We start from the raw sequence: 12893 nt of genomic DNA on the forward strand, positions 1-12893 counted from the left end.
CACAATAGATTTTTAAAAAATGGAATTTTCATAAAATAAAATGCAATCAAATATTATCAATCATCTTACAGAGTCTGGACAACTTCCAGCATTACATAAATTAAAACAGTATAAAGTGATACTGGAGAGTGGGGGAGAGGAGGGATTTTCAGATAATCATGAACTAATATCAATCAGAACTTTACATTATGGTAGATAGCCAGCATCGTATTTGGGTCACCTAAGTCTTCTCTGACATTTTCTTCTCTTGTTTTCCCCTTTTCATTTTACATTTTAATTTAAATATATTTCTTATTAACCTACATAAGTTTTGATTGATAATGTGTTTATCACAACCGGCTTACAGACTGCCTCATTTATTAGTTGACAGAGGCCATAAGAGACCCATAGACTGATTATTCAGTCACTTCATTGTTGATAAATATTAAAGGCTTCTAAATATCTGCTAATGACAAATTCGTTGTTTGTTAATCACACCCTGTTTTATGATTAAGTTTAATGCAAGCTAACAACAGTAATTTGTCAAAGGAAAATAAACCCTTTGAGTTAAGCTATATGACTTCAAACATTAAAAACTATTTAGATGCTTCATGTACTGTTGAAAATGAAGGATTCCAGTGATGTCAATGGACTTACAATAGTATGGTTACTAGTATAAGTGAGAACAGAAATAAAACCTTGAGTTTTGCAGTGTTATACCAACTTACAAATATTTTTTACAATTGCACTGCAGTACTACTATGTATGTACAAAGAAGTACTACGACTACTTGGAAAAACTATAAAGAAGTGGACTGACAGTGTAATATTAACAAGACAAAATAATTATTTTATTTACCTGACTTTGCAATTCACTTTGTTGCTTCAGGCGAAGATTTTCTGGTGTATCAGCCACTGTAGTGAAGGACTGCTTTGGGTAATGTCTAGAAGAAGAAACACAAAGCCAAACAGTAAATATTTGCACATGCTAGAAAGTCAAATGCATCCCAGCACTCTTTCCTACAGTGTATAGAATTCTTTCATAGTATGCTATGAATTACATGTATTTACTCTGAAAATATTGTGTCAGACATGCCTTACAGAAACAACATGAAGGACTTCCTGTAATGTGTCTAAATCCCACCCATTCGTCCTGCCCACTGACTTCAAAGACTCATCAGCCAAAATTTGCGTTCAACAGAGTGATCAAAACTATGTTTAACTGCATTGTCTTGGTATAGTCATGTGCTGGACAAAGACTAAACTAAAGGCCCTTAAAATGTAATTGTTTTACAGAAATGGACACTACATAAGAGGGTACAGCTGGAGTACCACAGGTCTTTAATCCTTTAGTGTAAGAACCAGAAGGATCAAGGCAGGTACTTTCCGGGTAGAGGAAAGTCAAATGCTTTAACAATAAATACATCAATACAGGACTGTAAATATCCAGTACCAAATGCTGGAGCGTCTCAGAACTGCCATCTATCAGGCATCTCTCTTTCCATTTGAAATTTTACACCTTTACAATACCTTCCTACTATTTGCTTTGGCATTTTACGGTAACGTGCTCTAGGGAAGCCTGCTTGAGCAGGGAAGTTGGATTAGATGGCCTTTGGTGATCTCTTTCAATCTTAATCATTTCATGATTCTGTGAACTGTAGCAGTCAAACCCTCCTCATTTACAGAACCACTAATTTTTAATTTTCATGTATTTATCCTGCAATTTTGCAGTCAAACAAGAAGTTCTGTTATAGGAAAGATCACAAAAAATAAGCTAATAACAAAATGAAACAGCACATCCCAAACTAGATATATTATTATGAGCCACTAACACTACAAGTAAACTGATTCTTACTAATTACTTCCCATCATCTTCAGTCTGAAACAAAAATGGTCACCTTACTACCATGTGAGGCACTCACGTCAGTTACCATTCGCAGCTTCCCCATGTCTGCCAGCTCCCCCATTTGTGCCTCCAACATTTCAGAATACAAGACAACATGCTTGATTACAGACAAAATAACATTTGCAGCATTAGGTCCACAGAGAGTAAGCAGTAAGTGTCTGAAGATGGAAGATATGCAGTATTAAACGTTTCCATGGTCAAACTCCAGGCTATCTCTAGTGTGTTCTTTCAGCAACTAGTTGTATGTTGTTGCTATGGCTTCATCATAAAATTTCCATGTTGTGCAAAGATTATACATATTTTCTATCAAAATTGTATTTCATTAGAAAGTCTTCTGTGTAAAAGTTCTATTTCCATGAAGTACATGGTTTCAGTAAAAAAATAATTTATTTTTCTCTGAAAAAATAAAACAAGCATGAAAAATTAAGAAGGATTTCAGGTTTTAGCCAAAAGCTGAATGTTTCCTCCTCAGAAATGCAAAATCAAGAATTGATGAGAAATGCTGCCTGAACTTCAAAAGTCCACTGCTCCAGGCCTGATCCCCCCATCAGAAGACATCTTGCCTTGCCAGACTTCTACACCATAGCACAATGGAGTAGACTCCTGCACCAAGAGGCTGTGGAACCACCTCTTGTTTATGGTGTCGTTGCACAAGGAGAACAGAGGAGAAATACAGGACAACCTAGGGATTTCAGGCTCCCAAGGGCTAATAACTGCATAGAAAGAGCAAAAAAATTAAATACCTTGATGAAAGCAAGATTTCCTCACAGAAATGTAAGAACCACCCCCGGCTGGGTACTAGCAGATGGGCAAACGATGCTACTCTAAGTTTATGGTGAGACACACTCCCACCCATTATGTCAGCCACTTGTCTCACAAAGCTCATGTCACCGAAAACTAGAAAACAAAATTTCTAGGCATGACACACTTCAGACCATTCTTTTGGAGTTACAGACAAGCCCTCCCAAAGTCCCACCCAAGATGGAGCTTCAGCCAGAGGGAGCACCAAGTTCTGGATACGCTGTTGCCTCTTCACTTGTTTTCAAATCAGGGGCTCCGCCACCAGCACCCCCCTCAGAGCCAGACAATGCCAGCCAGCAGAATGGCTCAGCCACAGCTCCAGCAACACACAGGGAGGCAGAACTAGGCTTTGCCTAGACAGCACCAGGTCTTGCATGAAGCAGATGGTGTCAGCATCGTATAATATCTTGGGACAAGGAAGATAATTCCAGAAGGGCTTCTCTTTTTTTCTTTTTTTTTCTCTCTCACATTTCATTGTTCTGTATAGAGGCAAAAACAAATGCCAGACTGGCCACAAGGAGGGTCATAAGCCCTTTTTGGAAAGCAGCAATGAGCAGATGGGAAAGGCAACAAGCCACCTCACAGCCAGGGCTTGCTGATGCCCAAGGAAGATTGCAGCAATGGTACACAATTCACACCTTAAAGCATAGCAGCCTTCCACATAGCAGCCATGAGATATCCATGGATAGCTCCTGTAGATGACAAAATCCCTGTCCCTAAAAAAATATCACCTGCCATACATGCAGTTAAAACATTACATTATGCACATGTTGAATGCTGAAAGCATAAACTTTCACTGCACTGCTTTACACCATGGTTACATACCATGACCCTGCTAGTATAATCACAGTAATCACATGTATTCATCCTTTTTAACATGGAGAACACGGAGTGTGAGCCAGCTCAGCCAGGGTTTTTGGCCTGGTTCCCTAGGGAATTGTGCAGACAACACTGAGGCAAGTGTCTCAGCCACAGTCCCCAAGGACCCTGTTAGCAACAGCAGCAGAGAACTGCAAACCCAGGTTCTCAAATTAAACCTCTCTATTCTGAAGCATAAAAACATACACCTTGTCCCTATCATTCACCAGCTCTTACTTCTGATCATTTGCAAAATAAATGCTTTCTTCCACAATGAGAATTCAGAAGCTCAAAGGTATTTCAACATTCCAAGCAAACCACTTGAGAACCAATGTATCTAAGATAAATAATTTTAGAAGCACTAGCTCCATACTTCAAGTAAAATAGGTATCCCTAGTCTTGAAGAAGCAGTGCTTTAATATGCTTGAAAATACTATGTAAACTGATTTTACCAATGAAAAGTATTTACACCTGACCATGAAAGAAAACAATACACATGACAAGTGAACAAAACTGCTGAAATTTAAATTGGTTTTTAAACTGATCACCTAAACCATTTATCAAAATGTATTACAGTGATTAAAATAAGAATCATTTAGCAAAATTAAATTAGCAGTGCATTCTACTATGGGTTGTCATTTTAACTGCAGCTGATTTATGAAACCACTCACATGGTATTCCAAACCAGAAAGACATGGGTTTAGATACATCCCTTCTAATTTATGGAAATTCTTGCCTCAAATGCATTAAAAAGACTAGTGTTAAATTTAAATCCTATCTTCAGCTTTCCACGTTTGTTTTAAGCTTACTGATAGCATGTCTTCAGGATAATTACCAGTATTTAAGACATTAAATTATGTGAAAACTAAGATACACCATACCATTCAATATTTTTGTCTGAAATAGAAGGCTGAAACACAAGTGCTAAAATTCACTAATCTGCTTTTTTAACTATCACATTAGAGCTATACCACATTTCATCAAAATGTTCTGAATAAGGATAAGTCACTGGATGGCAACAGCTTTTAGTTCAAAAGGCTGACAGTGGTCCCCGGTAATCCGTTGCTGAGTTTCCCCTTTGTCCAAGATGATGTCTGAGAAAGAGCCAGGAATTGGTTAAAGAGATTGATCTCATGTCAGCTATTTAACAGCAATGTCCAAAGGATTTTTTTGTTTGTTTTAAGTCTTTGTTAGTTGTCTAAATCTACTCAGCAATATGTCTTACCACACTAATGCTATTAGGATTAATCCTGTATAAAGATCTATACAAGAAGTTCCAGAACAAATCAGGAAACACAGTATGGTGTCTCTGCTGCGGGTTACTGTATTGCCTGCCTCAGCTGCACAGCTTGATTAATAAATCAAACCACAACTCAATCTCTTGCTGCTTATGAGGAAACTCCTTCACTTTTTGGTGTTTGGAAACAGGATCAGTAAAGCCTCTGAGAACTCAGGAAAGTACCTGAAAGTTACCTAGCTTTTCCAATGACTAAACATAAAAATTTTTCCAAATACTATTTTAGCTATAAAGCTTTCATCAGCTTTTTCATGCTCTTAAACTAACAAAAGGAAAGAAAAATGTTCTGAGAGAGAATGGGATGAAGATTCAGCTTTGTCTCTTTTGTAAGAGGTCAGATTCAAAGATGGAGATAAATTCAAGCATCTACTGAAATTACCTTCTTCATATCTCACTCTGACTTAATCAACATTTACAAATTATTAAGAGATTTGTGTGTGTTTTCTAACTGTAAATTAACTCTTACTGTTCAGTTACAGAATTATAACCCTTGTCAGAGTGACTAGATTTCTATTGAGTTACGTCTCCCCTAAAATGCCTATTCCTATTTGCCCGCAACATTAAATTTCTGATATCTTTTAATCAGAGAACATGTACAAAATACACAAATCAAAATTATTGTCCCAAGCAGAGAGTCAGCTCCATCACATCTTTTCATAATACCAATTGCCATCACTGGCTGTCACATTAGGATATCTGTCCTCTCCTAAGTTTTGTCCAAAATAACTCTTCTTCTAATTTAAGCAAACTCTAAAAAATAAAGAGGTTTAAAAGAACAAGGAAAAAAAAAAAATCACTTATTTTCAGTTGCAGTAATGCAGAGTTGAACAAAATAAACCTGTAAGACAACATAAGAAAATTAATCCAATCTTACAAGAATTATAGAAAACTATGAAAACTAGTTAGCCTTTTAAAACTAGCACTTCAGTCCAGTGTATGCAAAAATTGTAAATTGAAACTAAACAGTGAATAATGATGTAGCAGTCTGGATGCAACCCAAGCTCACAAATGATGGACAGGTAGGGAAGCTCCATATTAGACCTGCAAGGGCCCAATCTGGTAAATGTGATCTGAGCCCACATCAACAAACAGCACAAAAACAGAGAGAAGAAACACAGATTTCCAATTAAGTCTCATATAGCAGACACAAGACGAAATAATTTTTCCAGGATAAAGGTGACAAGGTATTAAGCTGTGCTCAGCTAGGGAGTGTTTAAACTGGCAGTTGGAAGAGGCACAGGACTGCTTTCATCTCCTTACCTTGAAACCGTGTCATTCACAGAAAGACATGTAAGATCCACAACAGTAGAGAAAGAACCAGCAGGAGGGAAATCTTGCCCACAGCTGACTACTTGATTTGAAATTCGTGCTCAGTTGCACTTGCTGCTCTGAAGCTCCAGGAGGGATTTCTCTGGGTTTTCTCTTTCGTTTTGAGCTTTCTGTGCAAGATCACTTATTTGCATGCAATTATAAAAGCTTTTGTGTTAGGAATAATGTAACTAGTGGATAATACAGCCTTGGTATGCCAGCACTTGGGCAATGAAGTGAACAAGAAATATATCACAATTCTCCAGAAATTACTCGGAACATGGTGTTCTCTTTGTCTACCTGAATCTACCCCTCTGTATGAAGAGCTCTGGCTGCAATTAGCTTGCTTGGGAAAACATTTTTCAATATTTGCCTTCTGTTTTGCAAGGAACTTACTTTTTCAAATATTCAATTTCTGTATCTGTACTTCTTACTTGAAGTAACAAAGAAAGTTCCTCCGATATGCTAGCTAAATGCAAGTTCCTTTTTATGAGAAAAATCCCCTAGAAAGATGAGCTTGTATTGCTTTGCAGGAAATTTAGCAAGCAATAAAATCAATTTTAAAAAGTAAGGATATTCCACTTGCATCTTGGGGTAAGCCACAACACCCTTGCTCCTGCAGTGAGTGAAAGGCCACATATCACATAAAACCAGGCACATGTTGCACATCGTGCATTCCGCTATTGGACTGGCACTTGATACACAGCTACAGAAACCCATATCTGGGGCTCCCTTCAAAATCTAAGGTTAGGGACCCCATTAAATATTCTGACTGTATCTGGCCCCAAGACACAGGTTAGTGCCTTACTGTTCTCTGTTAGAGGCTGAAAAAAATGAACTATTAACTGGAAACAACAGCTCTTAGGTGATATTAGCTTTTTCCCCATTTCTTATATTTTTCCTTTATCTCCCTTTTGCAACTTGATATTATACATAGAAAGATACATTGTTAAGGAGACAGGCAAGTCTTGCTTCTTGAGAAATTCAGGTCAAAACATTTTCATTTTAAAGATTTGAAAAAATACAGCAGGAGGAGGACACAGTTCATATCTTATCGTATAATACTAAGAATTGTTATAATACAGATCTCAGCCAAGTAGCATCCAGACTCAGCAAAAAGATCAAAAAGATCGAAAACTGTAAAATCCAAGCACCATGGATGTCAAAACCAGAACTGCTAGAATTTTTAGTGGAGCCAGGCATTCACCCTTTCAATAATTTACCTATTCCTCAGCTATGGGATTCCAGTGCTTGGGGAAAGAAAATTAATCAGTAGCACACCAAGAACTACAGGGTAGCCTGGAGCTGTGTAGAAATCTATTGGCAGCACACTAGCAGGTATTGACAATAGATCAAAAAGTGAGAACCACTGCTGGAGAAGGATAGACAAAAGATGCACAGAAAGTTCAGGGAAACTTGAGAGGAGGCAACTGTGGCAAAACAAAATAAACAAAAATCTGACTGCAACAGCAAAATCTGCTGAAGACGTACATATATCTTAACATTTGCCACTGCTAGACTGCTCCCAGGACATGACCCAGTGCTCACCCAGAGCTCACCCAGGCTTATACATCACCTAGACAGAGAAAAGGCCACAGAAGTTTAAGAAAACTCTGTAATCACCAGTGGCACAACAAAAGGCTGATGATTCCAATATTTCCAAATTATTTTCTTCCAGATACTCTGATTATTACTTCTTTCAAAATATCCAGGAGACAAAAGGACATTGAGTATGATAAGGAAAAACGCAGACTGAAGCTGAGTTTCTCACTAACTCATTTGTCAATTTACAGCAGCTGATCTAGCAGAGTAAAGAAACACACAGTATGACCTGGAGTTCCTATGGGCTGTTTTTTCACCAACACCACCTTGCTGTCCCCTTTAAGGATGTCAGAAAGAGGATGTCAGAAAGATTCATGCATACAGCAATGGCAAATTTTCTTACAAAATTCGTAAATTTTCTTATTGTTTATTCTACACTCAATATATCAGTATCTCAAGCAGCATGACACTGAATTACAAAAGTGTAATTGCTCCCGTTTGGTAGCACTCAGTATGGGGATTTAAACACGACATCTAAATGGACATCTAAATAGACAGCTTTCAGATACAATACCAGCCACAACCAAAAGAGAATAAAACTTGAATCTATCCTAATAATGCTTTCTTCTCTGCCAGCTTTTCAAGTGCAAGAAATACAACACAAGGTAGAAGTCTCATTGTAAAATTTTTAATCCCAAAAATCTATGACAATGACATCAGAAATCAAGAACAAGTGATTATCTATTGCTCAACTGCTTGCATTAAGCCTTCCTCTTCCAAGGAACTATTGACTGAAAGAATACTTGCTACAAAAATCTGAAATTCTTATTCATGCATTCATTCATTCAAAACCTATGAGGCCATATAGCACTAGATCACAGCAGTAATGAAACTGGAGTCCAGCTGTTGCGCTCTCCTAAAACTGAAGGTATAAGCCAAAACCTGGGAAACTAAATATGTACTAGTTCCTAGCTTCCATTTTTTCTATTTCTTAACTCTTCTGTGTAAGTTTACTAGCTTTTAATCTTTATGCTTTTCCTCATTTCTTTAGCAAAGCTATAAAGCCAACCTTCATTGGACAATTCATTGGTGCTTCTGAATTCCAAAGCTGTCATACAAGACATGGCAAATAGGACCACAGGGACAGTAAAAAGCCATCTGTAAGAGCAAAGAGAAATAAGTGCTAGAAAGACATCCTAAGTTTTCTTGACCTTGCAAAAACTATTTAGATGGCTATCAAGGGAGTGGCAGATCTAATACCCCTAAAAGCCAAAAGGCATCTGCCAAGTCATCAGTCTATCAAAGCTGGAGTCATAACTGACTGAACTCCTTCAGAGCTATGGGTGTCATCCTGGAGAGCTCAGCCAACTCCATCCTAGTCCCTTCAGAGGGACCATTTCTGCAACTAACTATGGAAGCAGACCTCAGATACTGCAATTAAAGTAATTTGGACTCTATTAAGAATTGGGAGAGGAGACCAGAAGGAAGGTGGAAACAATTCATCTTCAATGCCTTCATATTGCTACCTGTTTAACTGTAAAGTGTGTTAAGCATTTGTCCCCTAAAATGGTGCCATCATCAGCAACTCCAAGCTGGAGTAAAAAAAAAGTACATTAAACAGAATTATGTTTACGTATGTGCTAAAGGTAAAAAAAGGAAAAGCTGCTTTTTTGTCAGGTGAAAATTTTACTATTTGCTTATTCACATACTGTAAATTCTAAGCAGCTATGTTAACTGTGCAGCTTTATAAAATGTCTCTCTCTCCTTTAATGTATCCATTTCTACAGAATTCGTATTAATAGAAAAAAGTTTATTTATTTAGTTTATAAAAGATAGTTTATACTAGTATAGTGTAAAACAATTTCATATTACAGCACATTTGCCTATAAAAAATTACTAAATTATACATCTAGCTTTTGCTCAGAAATTAAGAATACTCTCAGTAGAGACTGCTTTGGCTTACTCTGCTGAAAGGGTACAAGGGTGCAAAAGCAAACACTGTAATTTTTAATGTAAATCCTCAGCAAAAGTCAATGTATTACCAATTTAATTTAATACAGTTCTACATAAGACATCACAGGCCCCTCACGATGTGGTGTAGGATGTCGTATGTCACAGAAGATCTGGTCTGTAAGCTCCAAATTCTAAAGCCTGTGTAATTCAATCAAATCACAGATTCCTTTTTATGCATTTATCATGACAAAGCAACAACCACGTCACATTTTCACTAATACCCTGCCAACACCTACAGAATTTCTGTATACATTATGCTCTCAGCTCCTCATGGACTGTTAATTATTTTTACTAGAACCAGGTGCAGTTGCCATTGCTAATTAAATGCTCCATCATTATTGTTACAAAGACTGTCCTCTCTCTTCTTTGGTTTCTCTCTTTTCTCCCTGCTTGAAACAATATTACCATGTTATCTTCTTGTTATAGTACAGGGGTTTCTGTCACAGCTCTTACTATTTTCAATTAAAGACTCAGGCAAATGAATAAGCTTTATGTCATTCATGGGCTTTCTCATCACTTTCTTGGACACAGACCCTAAATTCCACCCAAATACTGTTCCAGAGACTGAAGCAACTGCACTGGATGTCATCCAAACGGTTTCCACAAGTCTCCACAGAGAAAGTTATTAAAACCATAGAATCATAAAATCATGGAAAGGCTTGGGCTGGAAGGGACCATAAAGATCATCTAGTCCAACCCCACTGACATGGTCAGGAATGCCACTCATTAGATCAGGTTGCCCAAGGCCACAACCTGGCCTTGAACACTTCCACGGACAGGGCATCCACAACTTCTCTGCAAACAAGCAGAACTTGGTAACATCTCCTGAGCTTTTCATTTTTTTAGACTGAAGATCTGCCCCTCAAAAACTTCAGGTCAAAAGGCAAAAAAATGTTTTCCATCTCCCCACTTGGATAGAAGAGAACAGCTGAAGAATGGCTGCTGCCATCCTAACAAATTAATGCTTTAGGATGTAAAACAGGCACAAACAAAATCACATATAAGAGGAATGCAAGCAATTCCTAAGCCAATTTACAGAAATAGCCTGCCCAAAGCATAAACCAAGTACTTTAACTACAGAAAAATGCAGAGAAAAAGCTATTTCCATGAGGTATGTAAAAATTCAGTATGTCAGAGCAGATACGCTATCATACTGCCAGATCAAATGCAAAAAGGTGAATTGTGGGATAGATGGAGAAGAAAGGAAGCCACTGAACTAATACTGAAAAGACATGTGATATGTGTAAGATGAAAGAGAAAGCTCATGCTTCAGATCACACAGCTTAGTCATTAAATAGCATTTACACCACAGGAACACAGAAGACCTGGGAAGGTATTCGTAACCATGAAAAAAAAAAAAGACAGTGAAATATCTCCTAACTCTCCTTCTTATTCCTAAATGCTGCGGCCACAGATCTGTCAGGTGTCACTGTCTGAGCCCCTCCTAGACCTATTATGATATTTCTGCAAACCCATCAGCTACATCCTCCATGGCCAGAGCCCTCAGAGGGCAACTGAATCCATTCAGAATAAAACTGAATATGTGCCTTTGAGTAACAGATAAACAGAGATGACAGAAAATGCAAAGCAAACTATTTTTAGCTGCTATATTGAAGCTCACAATTGCAGGAAATACCTTCACAACTGAAGCTTGCATGTGAACACCTAAAACTGGTCTTATGTTTGAGAAACTATTATTTATCCTGTCAGTGCATGATCAGTGCCACATCTTTGCTAGAATAACAGACACTAAAACCATTAAACTATCATCTTAACAAGTCAATAAATCAAGGTTTCAAGACCACAGAGATTCCTTTAAACTGGTGGAATATATTTCAGCTGGTAAATTACATTTTGACAAAAAAAACCTTTTTGTCAAAAAAATGCTATTTCACTACAGTCCTAGTGACTTTGTCACCAAGTTTTGTTACAACTACACACAGATTATTACTAATAAAGCCTTTCACACATGCAAACATAATTATAATTATATAGTGAATTATCATAATTCATTTTATAAAAATGAATTAAGAACACATCAATTAGTTACTTCATTATTTACAAACAACTTTAATTCAATTTCCACAGACTCACTAAGCTTTCCATTGAGAGTTAGATTATTTTTGTTTCCTACAGATTTACTAATAATCTATGCACACAATGATCCTGCCAACCCTGTCTCTTCATAGAAATGAAAGGTATACTTCCACCAGTTTCTTGCAACTCAGTGAGGAAGAAGCCTGGAGCCTCTGAAGCAGTTCAGTGACTAACAATCCCTGACTGCCAGCCAAGTCACATGAAATCACTGGTAAAGCACATCGTTTCCTCTACAAGCCTGTTGAAATTTACACTGAAAAGATATTTTAGATTCCAAAAACTGTATTTTCTGAATATTTCAGAAAAAAACCCCAGTATTTTAAAGCTGAGCAAGCCATAAGTCTTTTGTCAAAACGGAACTGTGCTGCAAATGTCTCTTGGATATGTAATTATATTTCCTTGCCTGTACTAAGATTACTCCTGGGGGCTTCATATGGATATTTACACTCTGGTGGAAGTATACTACCAGACAGGAGCATAGAGTTCCTTCCATAAATAGCTTTCAACACAAGAACAAATGCACAAAATAAAAACACTTTCAATATTCAAGTGAGAGCATTTCCAAATGCTTAAAGCAACTCTTAAGCATCTGCTTAAAACGGCAAAAACTCAGAACAGATTTAAATCTTCAAACACATTGCTCAAGTCTGTAAAAGAGCTCAGTTGTGCCAGGCCCTTTCATCTGTCTGTCCTCCTGCACCAGCACACGTGAGCCTTTGACTGACAGAGCTCTCTCTGCCTTTTCATCAAAACCCAGATATCCAAGGTGTCGAGCATTGTCACTTCTACTCTACTCAAGAATAGGAAGACATCACTCGAGAAAGCTAAGGCATCTGTGGAGCACTGCAGTGGTCAACAAAAGCAAAGAAAGATCTCTGCATACCATAGTCCAAGTTTGCTAAGCATGTTTTTCTAGTGGAAACTAAAATATCGGAATGACAGTTGCCCACACTGAAGACTCAGTGAACATCCCCAGTTCCACTGAAATCCAAAAGGTGAAAGGCTATGGTGGAGCCCACGATAAGTACCTGATGAAACAAACTATCTTCACAAGACAGACATTCCATGGAGTAAAAGGATATTGGCAGGGGAC

At 37.6% G+C, this 12893-nt stretch overlaps 1 protein-coding gene across 2 annotated transcripts in view; it reads right to left on the bottom strand.

Moving 5' to 3' along the window:
* Positions 1-12893, bottom strand: part of NEBL (nebulette) — a 258274-nt gene that overhangs the window by 183120 nt on the left and 62261 nt on the right. For both annotated transcript variants that reach the window (XM_042042796.1, XM_042042795.1), the window contains exon 3: positions 838-922. In XM_042042796.1, the coding sequence (XP_041898730.1) occupies positions 838-922 (85 nt within the window). The remainder of the gene's footprint in view (positions 1-837; positions 923-12893) is intronic.

This window comes from Corvus kubaryi, unplaced genomic scaffold (assembly GCF_017639235.1).
Source record: "Corvus kubaryi isolate FWS band 111438036 unplaced genomic scaffold, C.kubaryi_AGA036_p1.0 37398, whole genome shotgun sequence".
Classification (NCBI taxonomy): domain Eukaryota; kingdom Metazoa; phylum Chordata; class Aves; order Passeriformes; family Corvidae; genus Corvus; species Corvus kubaryi.